Source organism: Oncorhynchus mykiss, chromosome 2, assembly GCF_057628025.1.
Source record: "Oncorhynchus mykiss isolate SJ-2025 chromosome 2, ASM5762802v1, whole genome shotgun sequence".
Taxonomy (NCBI): domain Eukaryota; kingdom Metazoa; phylum Chordata; class Actinopteri; order Salmoniformes; family Salmonidae; genus Oncorhynchus; species Oncorhynchus mykiss.
Genome location: NC_143023.1, coordinates 57,754,789 through 57,771,332, shown reverse-complemented (window position 1 = coordinate 57,771,332; position 16,544 = coordinate 57,754,789). Strand labels below are relative to the sequence as shown.

The window sequence follows — 16,544 nt, the reverse complement described above, 5'->3', positions numbered from 1 at the left end:
CAGGGTTGGTGCTGTTATGGGGGGTAGGAGTAGGGAGGTTAACCAAAACTAGCCTGGGAGGGAGGTTGTGGGGGAAATTGAGGAAGCTGGCAAAGCTCCAAACTCTCAGCATACAGCTGATGATGTGAATGATACATGGTGTGGACTGCATCCTGTGGTGCAATACCCAGAGGGATTTGCCAGAGCCTAGGGTAGTGGTCGATGCTGTGTAGAGCAGGGCTGAGTTGATGTGGGCCTGGTCTTGTACAGCTGTGTTGGGCCCGTCTGGTAGATCTATGCTGTGATGGGCCGGGTCTGGTAGAGCTGTGCTGATGCGGGCCAGTTCTAGTAGAGCTGTGCTATGATGGGCCAGGTCTTGTTGAGCTATGCTGTGATGGGCCAGGTCTGGTTGAGTTGTGCTGTGATGGGCCGGGTCTGGTAGAGCTGTGTAGATGCGGGCCGGGTCTAGTAGAGCTGTGCTGTGATGGGCCGGCCCTGGTCTGGCAGCATGGGAGGGAGGTTGTAGGGGGAATTGAAGAGGGTGTTGTGGCTGGCGATGCTCCAAACTCTGCGCTGGGCCTCTTTGACTGCGTATGGCTTGGGCATTGCTCAGTGTATCTGCATGCAGTTCCTGGGAGAGAAGTGGTGAAGGGTGGTATGAGGGGTAGCGTTTCTACTTGTTCTCCAGTCTCTCTGAGGCACCACTGGATGCAGGTCTATAGGAGCATCTGATTTGTCTCACAGAGTTGGTGGCTGTTCTGCTGCTCCTGTGGGGTGAGGTGGACTGGCCAACATTCTTTAACGTCCTGGCGAAGGTGGGGACTGTATCTTTGTACAAGTGTACATTGTCGTACAGACTGTCCAGGCTGAGGGTGGGATGGCGGGCCAGGTGTACGTCGAGACCATAGCCACAGTCCTGAGAAGCTGGCATTTACCCGATGGATGGTGGCAGGGTGAACATCTCTCCTCTGGAGCAGGGTATACATTACAATCTTTGCAAGGGGGAAGATGGTGGAGGCCCTCTCCATCACTCCCCTTAGTGATGTGGTCACTCTCTCCTGTTGGGCACGCATGTCATTGGTCCCTGTGTGAATGAGGATATGGCTGGGGGAGCCAAGCTGGGCCACAGTCAAGAGCTCCATACCTCACTCTGTTGTGGAGCACCATAACTTTGCCACCATTTTAAGTGGGGAAAGTTTATTCTATAATACGGTGTCTCTCACTGCTCTAATATAAACTTTCCATTGGAGTCAATCATTAATATAGTGTTTGGTTTCTCGTCAGGTTTGTGGAGGATGGCAGGAGTGATGGGTGCAATTACAGGCCGTGAGATCGGGATGGAGGGGTTCAGCTGTGTTGGTGCATTGGTTGGTTGGTGGGTGGGTGCTGATTCAGCTGTTGGCTTGGTCCTGGGTTTTTGTGGGACTCTTTGTAGAGCTAACACACCATAAACATGCATAAAAAGTATTTACAGTCAACAGAAATGATTAACACACAAATAGATGAGATAATAATTATCTTTATAGTTAGACATGACTCTGTAAACATACGATGTTAGCCAGCTAGCTAGAGTGGCAAGCTAGCCGATCAGTTACATGTAGGTGCATATGTATCACCACGCATGCTATGTCGTGTCGAGCGTTGTAGAACGCAAAATGGGACTTAACCAACCGTGTGGTGGGACCCCTCCCCGTTTCATGTGCCGCAGCGAGAGGTACTTGCTTTAGACCAGAGATGATGAACACGACGTTAATCATTTCACATTGCATACTGAGTATGACTTTTAATCTTAATATCCACAACAGTAGCTATGTTTCCATCAACTTGTCCAGTGATATATTGTCGACATTGTGAAAGTTTGCATAGAAAATAGATGTGACAATTGCCTGAAAGTAATCGTCACACCAATTTAAAAAAAATATATAAAATAATTACACAACCTACAGTGTCCAATAAAAATGAAGTGTTACCATTACCCATTAGGCAAATTGCACATGAATAAATTTGTGGCAGCCTCTATGCCAATTTGTTTCATGTCTCAGGTAGTCCACGAAAGCCAGCAGGGTTAGAATGCAATAATTGACCAATATTTGCCATATTTGAATAATTCTCATGTGCCGACATATCACCACGGTCCGTCCCATAGTGAAACTTGTTCTCCTGTAGATCTGAAATTATTGGATGGTGAGACTTTCGAGCCAACCAGAAAAGCAAGGCCAAGCAATTGAGGTATTCGTGAAAGTCAGGACAGTCCTTGCCCTGCAAAGAAAGTTTATTTGTATTTTTTTATAGTTAAGCAGTAGACATTTAGAATTAAATGTGGAGTGGTGCTTCATAGTTACGCAATGACATCACGTGCCCCACGTACCTTCAAAATTATTCGGTAATCATCATTTATTGGAAAAACACAGTTTCCATCATAATTTGTTCCAATAAAGAAAGTTAAACAGAAGAAAGATCCTCCCCTGTCAAAGGGTTACAATTTTCTCGATCTTTAGAAAATGTCTCCTATATCTGTCCTTTCCATTACACGTCGTGCAGGTTTTGTTTGCGACAGTAAGCTAGGTTTGGCGACAGATTTTCATGCAAAATCTAAAATCTGCTTAAAGAAAATATGTTAATTTCCCACCATACTTTGTTGCGGTTGAAATCAGTGTGTGATGATTTGGAACGCACAAAATGTACTTTTTCTATTAAAGTTGTCATGTACCGAATACAAATATAATGTTCAATGTGTTCCCATCACATTTTTTCAATTCTACCGATAGTTTTGTCCGAAAAGCTGTTGAGTTGAATAGCAAAAATGCCTACTCTGTTATTGGCATGTGCATTCTAGCCAACAGCTCGTCATGTCACCAGAATAAGAGTCTAAACATGTATTGGGAAGGAGCATCAAAGCTCATTCCGTGCACTTTCATCACCCTGTGAAGTTCATCAAAACTTATTTCATTTGTAGCCTAATAAACTGCATGGTTTCGTAGTGGGAGGACCACACACCATGTCATCGTGTGACTCCGAGTTCACTTCTAGATGATGGTTATTATATCAATATTTGCGCATAAAGGCGTTTTCACCGTAAGTTCTCGCCAATTAATTTGACCAACACAAACAAATTATCTGTTTTATACGGTATGACTTTACTCGCATAAGGTCATCCTCCTGAGGAGAATGAGCTGGCCAATCAGCCCTCTACTCACGTTAATATTTTGAATGACAGGTTGGGGTACCTGTTGGGGTACGCCCACACTATTCCAACACAGAAAAGCTGTTTTTTAACATTACCACTTTTTGGAAGGAAAACTATTTCACTCATATTGTAAGTAATTATAGGTCATATTTCATAGAAACACTGGAAACACTGGACCGTTACTTTAACATTACACGAGGAATGTTTAAATAATGCTATGGAACTGAATGTCTAGAATTAAAACCATATTTGAAATTGTAAAAACTGTAATTGTAAGTTCTCGGCAATTAATTTTACCGACACAAACAAATTATCTAAATTATCGAACAAACAAATGATCTGTCTGCATTTATACAATTGTACCGAAACCTCCTGTTTCCATTACAGATGTCGTGATTCTTTTTTATACGGTATGACTTTACTCGCATAAAAACTGTGGATGGAAACATGGTTAATGCTTTTGACGAATCAACCTGGGTCAATGGAAACCTGCCTAGTGTTTCATTCATTCAATGTAAATAATGCTACTATTAGAGAGAGAGAGAGAGAGAGAACTAACGCATTAGAATTCCAGCTTTATAAACTGGCCAAATCGTGAATCCAGACAATCTGATCAGTCAAAGTAAGCACATACCTTTATTGATTCTGAGAGAGCATTGATTTCAAATAGGGACATTGATTACATCACAGTGAGCCTGCCTGCCTGCCTGCCTGCAGGGCTGCTCCTGCTGCTGATTACATACTCTAAACTGAATACAGATAAGCTCTAACACCTTTCATTGGAGATTTAGGAGTGTAATTTCACCTATAACGAGGGGGCTTATGGCATACTAGAAGCTCATTAAGATGCACTTAGCATTTAACTAAACTCAGAGGATCAAAACCTGTTGACACCGATGCCCCTCAGCATCAGAGTTCAGTTTTTCACAACTGTGTTCCTATGCTGTAGTGTACTAGAAGGAGACGAATGGGGAACATCGCTATGTAATTAGTTGGGACATTGAGATTTCTGCATTATGATGCATTTACATGACAAATCAAAATGATATGGCAACCATGTTAGCGACCCATTAAAGTAACTGTCCAGTGAACATCTCACTTTTTAAAGTTCATATTCTGTTTACTCATACCCAAATAATGTTGTTGACTCATCCTGTACTTGTACGTGGCCAAAGCATAAATTGGAGAAAAAACACAAACTTGTATCTCAAACAGACAGTTTCTAAAATGCTTGCTATTTCCTCATAAAGTATGAGGTCATCCTCCTGAGGAAAATGAGCTGGCCAATCAGCCCTCTACTCACGTTAATATTTTGAATGACAGGTTGGGGTACCTGTTGGGGTACGCCCACACTATTCCAACACAGAAAAGCTGTTTTTTAACATTACCACTTTTTGGAAGGAAAACTATTTCACTCATATTGTAAGTAATTATAGGTCATATTTCATAGAAATCTGGAAACACTGGACCGTTACTTTAACATTACACGAGGAATATTTAAATAATGCTATGGAACTGAATGTCTAGAATTAAAACCATATTTGAAATTGTAAAAGTTGTCTCAACTCTCTAAATATATAGTCCGGGTACCAGTCTTTTCAGCTATAGCTAACATTTCACTACAGTACCAGCTGTGTTTGGATACCCATACTAACATACTGTATACTACATACTATATACGATTAGTTCATTTTAGTATACTGTAAACGAACGGTACCCTTTCACTTGAGTGTAATTTTGGCATACTAACTATATCCATACTATGAGCAATTGGGATACTATATACTCAATTTACTTCACAAATAGTACGGAGTAGGCTACAAGGAGGGGAACATTGGCTAAAAAGACGGGTACCCAGGCTAAAAAATATATGGCTCTGAGGGGGATAGTCCTGGTCGGTATGAGATAGAACGTTGCGGCCCCGCACACCGTGGGGTAAAACAACTTGTGGCCAAGACCAACAACACAAACAAACGGACTATACAGCGACAAGTAGTGGAGTTACAAACGGACGATACTAAACAAATGAAATGTCTTACCTGTGAGGAAATGTTATCTACACACATAGCTACGTGTAGCCTACTTGGACACCGGGTCCCCACATTTCTCACTCTCCTACACCGAAATCCAGAGGGCTCTTCTCGCAGGCACTATTTCCCTACGTGGAAGTATTACAAACCATAGGTCTGGATTTTTGACCTGGTACACTGAGCAACACAGCAGCTTTTCGGCATTTTTTAAATGTGTGTATAACAACAACAAAAATCGACGATGAAGTTGGCTCTTTTATAATGAGGTTCAATTGGAAAGAATGTTTTGTTTTTCCCCAATTTGTGTGTGTGGCCCGAGGTGAATTCCTTCTTATGCCGTGAATATCGGCTCAGAGTATTACGTAGTGATGTCATAACCCTCTAGCTTCTTCAGAAAGTTTCTGTACTGGGATGTAAATGGAACTCAACAGAGGATGAATCAGTCTCTTTCACATTCTAGACAGTTCACATGTAGCACATCACGGCGTGGTTCTGGTTCAAACAGACTTGCTGTCAATAGTGATCAGCATTGCATTGCAACAGTTTGATGCAGGGATTTGATTGTGATGATAAAATAGGTCAAATGTCAGAGGAAATGAGAACGATGGTTCCTGGATGGTGGGTATGGCTTGTTTGGCAGGCAGGTGGTCAGGTGACTCTCAGAAGAACGTCCTACAGAAAGAGAGAAACAGGTCGAATGACCTGGATATCATCAGTTGAGGAGCCTTAGAATGTATCTTAGGTCATAAGTCACGCTAGAGACGCCACTATGGTTTCTTCACAGTACCTCAACCCAAAACTGATTTCATGCGTTAATCAGTTATGTATAGAGCAATGTCATCATGGAATGCTCTGCCACCAGAGCTTATTCAGGCAAAAAACAGATAAAAATACAATGTTTCACAGCACCTCTCCTCTTTCTAAAGATCTAATTTAACTATACGGTATTTAAGAATATGAATATATGAGTACACAGCTAGCACAGTGGATCTGGGCCAATTCTGGCCCAGATCCGGCAGCATGACTTATGGCTAGGATGCGGGGATTGTGCTCGGGCCGATTCCGGTGTGAGTTATCTGGCCCGAATGTATTACTTGGGGCTCGGGCCGATTGGGACTACTCTCTGGCAGATGATTACACAGGCTGCTTTATGTAATTAACATTTCATTATTTATTTTTCCATATTTTCTAATTGTTTCTGTGATCAAAAAATACAATTAACATTTAAATTAAATTCTTTAAGAGTCCTGTGTAGTATTTCTGTATTTTGATACTTTGTGCGAGGCAATTGATAAGCATTAAAAACTATGTGGATGGAGACTCCCGAGTGGCGCAGCGGTTTAAGACACGGCATCAAAGTACAAACTGAGTTGTTACAGATGCTGGTTCGAGACCCATGCCAGCCATGACCGAGAGACCCATGAGGCGACGTACAATTGGCCCAGCACCGCCCGGGGAAGGATGGGACCAGGCTGTCCTTGTCCAATTTTTTTTTGTGGATGGGTATAATTTGTACGTATAAAATGTATAATAGTAATATTAAACATTTCTAAATCGGGTAATTTTGTATACATTTATTTAAATTGCATCGGGCTGCTTCTGGGGGGATTCTGGTAAAGATGCCGGCAAAGTCGGCTGAATTCCGGTAGACAGAAACAGCCCGATGTACTTGGGCCGAATCTGGGCAGTCAGTCATTTTGATTCCGGGCCGAGTCCTCGGGTGTCGATTCAAACAGTTCCGGCCACCCGGAAGAGGGCCGCTCCTGGGCCGATTCCTCATTGCTAGCTGGGTAGTGAGTAAATATACATGTTTTTGTTGCTTGGTGCCTTGACAATATATTACTTTTCATTTTAATATGAACGTAATAATATCTATTGTTGTTCTTGTCTGTAACTGTTCTGTACTCTGTCATGTGTTTTATGTGGATCCCAGGAAGAGTAGCTGCTGCATGTGCACTAGCTAATGGGGATCCTAATAAACTAAACTAAACAAGTAAGTTAGAAATAACACACATGCAGATGTGTGGAGAGACCCTATGGCTGTGTAACCCCAAATGGACTGATTGAACCCACTGGATGGTCCCATTGGATTCTATACTGAACAACAATATAAACGCAACATGTAAAGTTTTGGTCCCATGTTTCATGAGCTGAAATAAATGATCCCAGAAATGTTCCAAAAGCTTATTTCTCTAAGATTTTGTGCACAAATTAGTTTGCATCCCTGTTAGTGAGCATTTATCCTTTGCCAAGCTAATCCATCCACAGGACAGGTGTGCCATATCAAGATGATGATTAAACAGCATGATCATTTCAAAGGTGCACCTTGTGCTGGGGACAATAAAAAGGCCACTCTAAAATGTGCAGTTTTGTCACACAACACAATGCCACAGATGTCTCAAGTTCTAATGGGGCTTGCAATTGGCATGCAGACTGCAGGAATGTCCACCAGAGCTGTTGCCAGATCATTTTATGTTAATTTCTCTACCATAAACTGCCTCCAACGTCGTTTAAGAGAATTTGGCAGTACATCCAACTGGCCTCACAACCACAGACCACGTGTAACCACGCCAGCCCAGGACCTCCACATCCGGCTTCTTCACCTGCGGGATCGTCTGAGACCTGCCACCCGGACTGCTGATGAAACTGTGGGTTTGCACAACCGAATAATTTATGCACAAACTGTCAGAAACCGTCTCAGGGAATTTAATCTGAGTGCTCGTCGTCCTCACCAGGGTCTTGACCTGATTGCAGTTTGGCCTTGTAATCGACTTCAGTGTGCAAATGCTCACCTTCGATGGCCACTGAAACGTTGGAGAAGTGTGCTCTTCACAGATTAATCCCGGTTTCAACTGTACCGGGCAGATGGCAGACATGTGGGCGGGCGGTTTGCTGATGTCAACGTTGTGAACAGAGTGCCCCATGGTGGCGGTTGGGTTATGGTATGGGCAGGTATAAGCTACATACACAATTGCATTATATCGATGACAATTTTAATGCACAGAGATACCGTGACAAGATCCTGAGGCACATTGTCGTGCCATTCACCCACCGCCATCACCTCATATTGTTTCAGCATGATAATGCACGGCCCCATGATGCAAGGATCTGTACACATTTCCTGGAAACTAAAAATGTCCCAGCTCTTCAATGGCCTGCAGACCAACCAGACATGTCACCCATTGAACATGTTTGGGATGCTCTGGATCAATGTGTATGACAGCGTGTTCCAGTTCCTGCCAATATCCAGCAACTTCGCACAGCCATTTAAGAGGAGTGGGACAACATTCCACAGGCCACAATCAACAGCCTGACCAACTCTATGCAAATGAGATGTGTCGCGCTGCATGAGACAAATGGTGGTCACACCACATATGGACTGTTTTTTTGATTTGTTTTTTTTTTCCACGCCCCTACCTTTTTTAAAACTATCTGTGACCAACAGATGCATATCTGTATTCCCAGTCATGAGAAATCCATAGATTAGGGCCTAATATATTTATTTTAGTTGACTTATAGTTTACATATTTCCTTATATGAACTTGAACTCAGTCAAATCTTTGAGATTGTTGAAGGTTGCGTTTATATGCTTGTTCAGTGTATTTGGGCCATGAATTGTGAAACATTTGTTTCAACTAGGTAGGTCATAACGTGGTGGGTACATAGGTAAAATACCAAAGCTTGTGGTGGGCCACAGCACCAAAACAGTTTGGGGATCACTGCTATAGTAATCTCCCAGTATAGGTCCAAACATGTTACAGTCCCTTTGACTAACATCAATCAGAACAACTGCTGAAGGCTGGCAGAAGGCTATGTCACTACCTCGGTCACGCTGATTATGGATGTGACCTCTTAGGACAGGCCAGAGCCTTAGAAATGCACTGTATGTGCAGTGTGTCTATTGTTCTAGAAGACAGACACTGCCATTCATTGTGACAGCAAGTGTCTAAAATGAGAGGCATAAAACGTACATACTGTTTACTACTGATGGTGGTGTGTCGTCGTTTCTGATTGACAGAGAGACTGTCACATGAATTAGATGCATACTGCACAAGCACACACAGTCCACCTCCCCCTGGGGCCAAACAGTCATGCCAAACATCCCCTCTGGCAGGGGCACAGGGTAGGGGTGCGTGGGGGTAGGGTTTTACCCACAGGTGGGGGTGTGCAGGGTGGGGAGGTTAGGGCTAAAACTGGAGCCGGTAGCCTTGTCTGTACACTGATGCACTGCCTTCAAACACCTTTCTGTTCACAGTAGGACTGACTGATGTTGACTTCGGGCTGAACACACACACACACACCGACAGACACACAGACATGAACATCGACAGATAGACAGTCTAACAGACATACACATCACACACCACTTTGACTACATGAGAGGCCATTTAGCTATAGTCACATCACAGTCAACACATACAGTGGATTCGGAAAGTTTTCAGACCACCTGTCCCCTTTTCCACATTGTTACGTTACAGCCTTATTCTAAAATGGATCAAATAAAAAACTGTCCTCATCAATCTATACACAAAACCCCATAATAACAAAGCAAAAAACAGGTTTTTAAAAATTGTAGCAAATTTATGAAAAATACAAAACAGAAATCCCTTATTTATATAAGTATTCAGACCCTTTGCTATGAGACTCGAAATTGAGCTGAGGTGCATCCTGTTTCAGTTGATCATTCTTGAGATGCTTCTACAACTTGATTGGAGTCCACCTGTGGTAAATTCAATTGATTGGACATGATTTGGAAAGGCACACACCTGTCGTGGCACGGATCTGGGGAAGGGTACCAAAACAATTATGCAGTATTGAAGGTCCCCAAGAACACAGTGGCCTCCATCAATCTTAAATGGAAGAAGTTTGGAACCACCAAGACTCTTCCTAGAGCTGGCTGCCCGGCCAAACAGAGAAATCGAGAGAGAAAGGCCTTGGTCAGAGAGGTGACTAAGAACCCGATGGTCACTCTGAAAGAGCTCTGGAGTTCCTCTGGGGAGATTGGAGAACCTTCCAGAAGGACAACCATCTCTGCAGCACTCCACCAATCAGGCCTTTATGATAGAGTGGGCAGACGGAAGCCACTCCTCAGTAAAAGGCACATGACAGCCCGCTTGGAGTTTGCCAAATGGCACCTAAATGACTCCAAGATTGAACTCTTTGGCCTGAATGCCAAGCGTCACATCTGGAGGAAAACTGGCACCATGCCTACGGTGAAGCATGGTAGTGGCAGCATCATGCGGTGTGGATGTTTTTCAGTAGTAGGGACTAGGAGATTAGTCAGGATCGAGGGAAAGATGAACAGAGTAAAGTACAGATAGATCCTTGCTCCAGAGCGCTAAGGACCTCAGACTGGGGCGAAGGTTCACCTTCCAACAGGACAATGACCTTAAGCAAACAGCCAAGACAACGCAGGAGTGGCTTCGGGACAAGTCTCTGAATGTCCTTGAGTGGCCCAGCCAGAGCCCGGACTTGAACCTGATTGAACATCTCTGGAGAGACGCTCCCCATCCAACCTGACAGAGCTTGAGAGGGTCTGCATAGAAGAATGGGAGGAACTCCCCAAATACAGGTGTGCCAAGTTTGTAGCATCATACCCAAGAGGACTCAAGGCTGTAATCGCTGACAAAGGTGCTTCAACAAAGTACTTAGTAAAGGGTCTGAATGCTTATGTAAATGTGATGTTTCTGTTTTAGTTTTTTTAATATATTTGCTAACATTTCTAAAAGCATTGCTTTGTCATTTTGAGGTATTGAGGGTAGATTGATGAGGGAACAAAAACAATGTAATTATTTTTAAAATAAGACTAACATGAAAAAGTCAAGGCGTCTTAAATACTTCCCGAATGCACTGTAAATAACAAGTCAATTGAAACATTACGCCCTGCATCTACCTTCAACTGAATCATTGTGAGCATTTATAAGCTACGCATTGTGTGTATTCACATACTGCAGAGATTGTACCACGTGGAGTTGATGGAGAGAATGTACTTACACCTCATCTTCATACTCTTTTGGAGGTGACACTGCTATCACCAGGTCAATCCAATCCTAAAGGTACACATTCAGATAAATAAAAAAATCAGTGAGGTTTGGCTCATATAACGATGAACTGTCTATCCCTCTTCCATATAGGATTTGCAGGGTTAAAAAAATATCACAGAGGAACTATTGATCCAAATAAATCTACCCCTCTCCTCACTATAAAACCAACTGTCCCGATTGTTGACGTTTTGATCGGGGCTGGTCTTATCAATAAGACTCATGTTCCACAATACAGGATCAAACTGATAGCCTCGGATATGCTCCCTCGCCTGTTTATTGAGAATAATAAATGAAAGTTAGCTGCCTAACTCGTTGATATTTTTTTTTATGTGAAAAATACCCCCCCCCCCCCCCCCCCCCCACAGTATTTCTGATCTTTAGACATTGTTGTTGTTAAGAGTGTAAAAGAGATTAAAATCCTACCCCTCCACTGTTCCAGGCACGGGTCAGAGAGTTTTGTCCTTCTGTCAGTGAGGAGTCCGTCAGGATCTTCCCATTCACAGCCATCACCTCATCTCCTGGAACTATCCCACCTGGGGAGGCACACGCACAATCACAAAAATTACTTTCGTTTTTACATACAACAACCTCTGGGTGAATAGTGCTGCCTATATAGATTCAACTTACGTTTAGAAAACGGATCCCACTCAATAGCCTGAGATTCCTTTCTACTAATATTGTTCCACAGGGACATAAAGGCTGCATTTACACAGGCCACCCAATTCAGATTATTTTTCCACTAATTGGTCTTTTGACCAACCAAATCAACTGTTTTGCTCATAATTGGACAAAATAACAGAACTTGGCTGCCTGTGTAAACACAGCCATAGACTAATAAGAGCGGAATCAGACCATTGAATATCATTCTGAGATGGAGTAAACCTTTTGACATTCTGTTTGTATGTCAAATATGAAACAAAAACATGCCATTCAATTTCTATTGGTGACAACAGAGGGTTGAGAGAAGATTGCAGCTTTGTAACCTTTAAATTAAATCAATCCAAGTGTTGACACGTATGAACTCACCATGTTTGTCTGCCGAGCCTCCATCATAAATGGCAGATACCACTAGCTTTCCCAGAGGGGAGTCTACTCCCCCCTCCACAGCCAGATCAAGTGGTCCAACCTGAGGTAAGAGAGATACAAGGAAATACATGTTATGCATTCATTACATATGATTTAAAAATGCACTGTAAAGAAATCGCTCCGCCATTTCCTGGTTGCTAAAATTCCAATAGTTCACCTAATTTCAGTTTATGTGACAAAACAAGCAAGTATAGTGTAGAGAATCATTGTACCATCTAAACTACTGTGAAATATATTTTCCATACCCAAAAATATAGTATTTTCAGTTGTTTGAAGCTGGTGTATGAACGGGAAGCATAGAAATAGCACACATAGAACAGATGTACCGCTTCTTAGACTTGCTTTCAATGAGTATGACAGATCTATAACTCACATTGCCATGTGAATTTGATCTGGTCACCCAAAGAGTTACATATTGCAGCTTTAAAGCCATAGATGTATCATCATCATCATCACCATCTTCCTACTGTATGTCTGTCTGTCTGAGGAAATAGAGATGATTCTGCAGTGCAGGAATTAACTTTTCGTTTTGCCAATTAACTTCATTGTCCCCAAAGGTAAGTTTGTTTCGATCCTTCTTTCCTTAAATAAAAATATAACAACCTGAAAAGTATAGTCAAAACTGGACAGTTCATCCTGATGGTAATTCTGGTTACCTTTTTGATTCTCAGTAGTCTCACGTCTCGCCCAGCTATCTGTTCCGAGGAGAACTGTTAACACAACCAGCAGAGATGGATGGAGTCAAAACAAAACACATAACATTACAACACTGGATCACAGTGAATAGATATGTATGGATTGTACAATCTATACATTATATCTCTTTCATATACAGTGCCTTTGGAAAGTATACAGACCACATGACTTTTTCCACATTTTGTTACTTTAGAGCCTTATTCTAAAATGGATTAAATAAATAAAAATCCTCAGCAATCTACACACATCTACCATAATGACCAAGCCCAAAAAAAAAACATTTTGAAATTTTAGCAAATATATTGAAAATAAAAAACTGAAATATCTTTTTTACATAAGTATTCAGACCCTTTGCTATGAGACTCAAAATGGAGCTCACGTGCATCCTGTTTTCATTGATCATCCTTGAGATGTTTCTACAACTCGGAGTCCGCCTGTGGTAAATTCAATTGATTGGACATGATTTGGTAAGGCACACACCTGTCTATATCAGGTCCCACAGTTGAGAGTGCATATCAGAGCAAAAACCAAGTCATGAGGTCGAAGGAATTGTCTATAGAGCTCAGAGACAGGCTTGTGTCGAGTCACAGATCTGGGGAAAGGTACCAAAACATTTCTGCAGCATTAAAGGTCCCTAAGAACACAGTGGCCTCCATCATTCTTAAATGGAAGAAGTTTGGAACACTCCTTAGTAAAAGGCACATGACAGCCCAATTAGAGTTTGCCGTTCTCTGGTCTGATGAAACCAAAATTGAACTATTTTGCTTGAATGCCAGGCGTCACGTCTGGAGGAAACCTGGCACCATCTCTACGGTGAAGCATGATGGTGGTAGCATCATGCTGTGGGGAAGTTTTTCAGGGGGAGGGACTGGGTGACTAGTCAGGATCGAGGCAAAAATTAACCGAGCAAAGTATAGAGAGATCCTTGATGAAAACCTGCTCCAGAGCGCTCAGGACCTCAGACTGGGGCGAAGGTTCACCTTCCAACAGGACAACTACCCTAAGAACACAGCAAAGACAACACATGCCTCAGGACAAGTCTCTGAATTTTTTTTTTATTATAATTTTTTTTAACCTTTATTTAACTAGGCAAGTCAGTTAAGAACAAATTCTTATTTTCAATGACGGCCTAGGAACAGTGGGGGCAGAACGACAGATTTGTACCTTGTCAGCTCGGGGATTTGAACTTGCAACCTTCCGGTTACTAGTCCAACGCTCTAACCACTAGGCTACCCTGCCGCCCCATGTCCTTTAGTGGCCCAGCCAGAGCACGGTTGAACATCTCTGGACAGACCTGAAAATAGCTGTGCAGCGATGCTCCCCATCCAACATGATAGAGCATGATCTGCAGAGAAGAATGGGAGAAACTCCCCAAATACAGGTTTGCCAGGCTTGTAGCTTCATACCCAAGAAGACTCAATGCTGTAATCGCTGCCAAAGGGGCTTCAACAAAGTACTGAGTAAATGGCTTGAATACTTATGTAAATGTGTTATTTCAGTCCTTTTTGTAAGACATTTGCAAAAATGTCTAAACCTGTTTTTGCTTCATCATTATAGGATATTGTGTGTGGATTGAGGGAGAGAGAAAAAAACTATTTAATCCATTTAATATGGCTGTAACGTAACAAAATGTAGAAAAAGTCAAGGGGGTCTGAATACTTTCCGAAGGCACTGTATGGCTTTAGCTATAGAAAACCATTTCCCTGAGGCGCATTGACTATTTCCAAGAAAGATGAGAACATTAGAGGTGTCCCACTGAGGTTTCCAGGAAGGCTATAACACAGAATGGCTGTTACAGTGACTCAATGGCCACACGGAACCGAGAAGGTCAACTATGGGATGGCTCACAATGGAGACGGACATTTACAAACGGCTTTATAGTCACGGTTAACAGATCTTCGTTGGCACATGTCACACGCCTGTACACATGACATGATCCTGTACGTCTAAAGGTCTTGCAGCTATAGGCAGACATACAGTACCATGGAGTGGGGATCAAAGTCTTCCACGTATTTCTGAAAGCCCTGAAAGACAAAACAACATATTAGACAGTTCAACATGGCAATGCTGCATTTGAGGTTCAGCGCCACTAGGAAGCATGGTTGAACAATAGGCCTATAATACAGGCCCTATATCACCCGGGTCTCTTAACTGATTTCTTGCTCAGTAATATGACATCTTACACAATCTGTGGTAGGAGCAGAAATGACTATCCTTTCCTTTGTTAGTCTACGGCACGGTAAAACTTCATAGGTTCAACCCGAACCAGGGCAATGTGGCGTATTACTTTTCTAAATGACGTTGGCATGTAATGATGTAATTAGGTTCTAACAGAGAACGAGTGTGGTGAGTGTACAAGGGCTAGATTTCCTTTGACAACCACTTCTGTCTTTAAATGGTATTTCAAATTGATGAATGTTATAATACAAAAAAAACCAAGGCTGTGGACTCATTTTCCATGTCTCTCCAGCTCTGAAAAATAAAGTGATGACAAGGTCTATGCGACTGTAGAGAGAAGGCTAACTATACACACGGAGTGTACAAAACATTAGGAACACCCCCCCCCCCCCTTTCCCCCAGAACAGCCTCGGTTCGTCGTGGCATGGACTCTACAAGGTGTCGAAAGTGTTCCACAGGGATGCTGGCCCATGTTGACTCCGATGCTTTCCACAGTTGTGTCAAGCTGGCTGGATGTCGTTTGGGTGGTGGACCATTCTTGATACACACAGGAAACTGAGCGTGAAAAACCCAGCAGCGTTACAGTTCTTGACACACTCAAGCCTGGTGCGCCTACAGGGTTGGGGAGTAACGTAATCCGTTACATGTAAGGGGTTACCAAAAAAAACGGTAACTGTAATCCGTTAAATTACCAGCAAAAATATTGTAATCAGATTACAGATACTTTTGAAAAATCTTTGACACTCCTCTGTTTTCTCAATGACATTCAAATCAACGTTGAAAAAAGGCGGAAGATTAAATTTGTTCCACCTGAGCAAGTCTGACCACAAGTCAGAGACCACTATGATGACACACCAAATGGGTTTGATGGAATGCTGGAAAAGAGCAGGAATAGGCCTTCAAAATCAGTGCCTCTTTGCTTGACATCATGGGAAAATCAAAAGAAATCAGCCAAGACCTCAGAAAAAAAAATTGTAGACCTTGACAAGTATGGTTCATCCTTGGGAGCAATTTCCAAACGCCTAAAGGTACCACGTTCATCTGTACAAACAATAGTACGCAAGTATAAACACCATGGGACCACGCAGCCGTCATACCGCTCAGGAAGGAGACGCATTCTGTCTCCTAGAGATGAACGTACTTTGGTGCGAAAAGTGCAAACCAATCCCAGAACAACAGCAAAGGACCTTGTGAAGACGCTGGAGGAAACTAGAAGTCGACCGATTAATCGGAATGGCCGATTAATTAGGGCCGATTTCAAGTTTTCATAACAATTGGAAATCGGTATTTTTGGACACCGATTCGGCCATTTTTTTTTTTTTTACACCTTTATTTAATCTTTAT

The 16,544-nt window shown here is 42.5% G+C and overlaps 1 protein-coding gene across 1 annotated transcript in view; it reads right to left on the bottom strand.

Annotated features, from left to right (window-relative positions):
- Window positions 1-3,786: 3,786 nt before the first annotated feature.
- The window catches only part of LOC110492494 (harmonin), a 57,977-nt gene continuing 45,219 nt past the window's right edge, over window positions 3,787-16,544 (bottom strand). The window contains exons 20-25 of the mRNA XM_090215232.1: window positions 15,005-15,046; window positions 12,983-13,036; window positions 12,267-12,366; window positions 11,664-11,773; window positions 11,191-11,246; window positions 3,787-5,868 (exon numbers count right to left, since the gene is read on the bottom strand). Coding sequence (XP_090071358.1) covers window positions 5,856-5,868; window positions 11,191-11,246; window positions 11,664-11,773; window positions 12,267-12,366; window positions 12,983-13,036; window positions 15,005-15,046 — 375 coding nt within the window. The 3' untranslated portion in view covers window positions 3,787-5,855. The remainder of the gene's footprint in view (window positions 5,869-11,190; window positions 11,247-11,663; window positions 11,774-12,266; window positions 12,367-12,982; window positions 13,037-15,004; window positions 15,047-16,544) is intronic.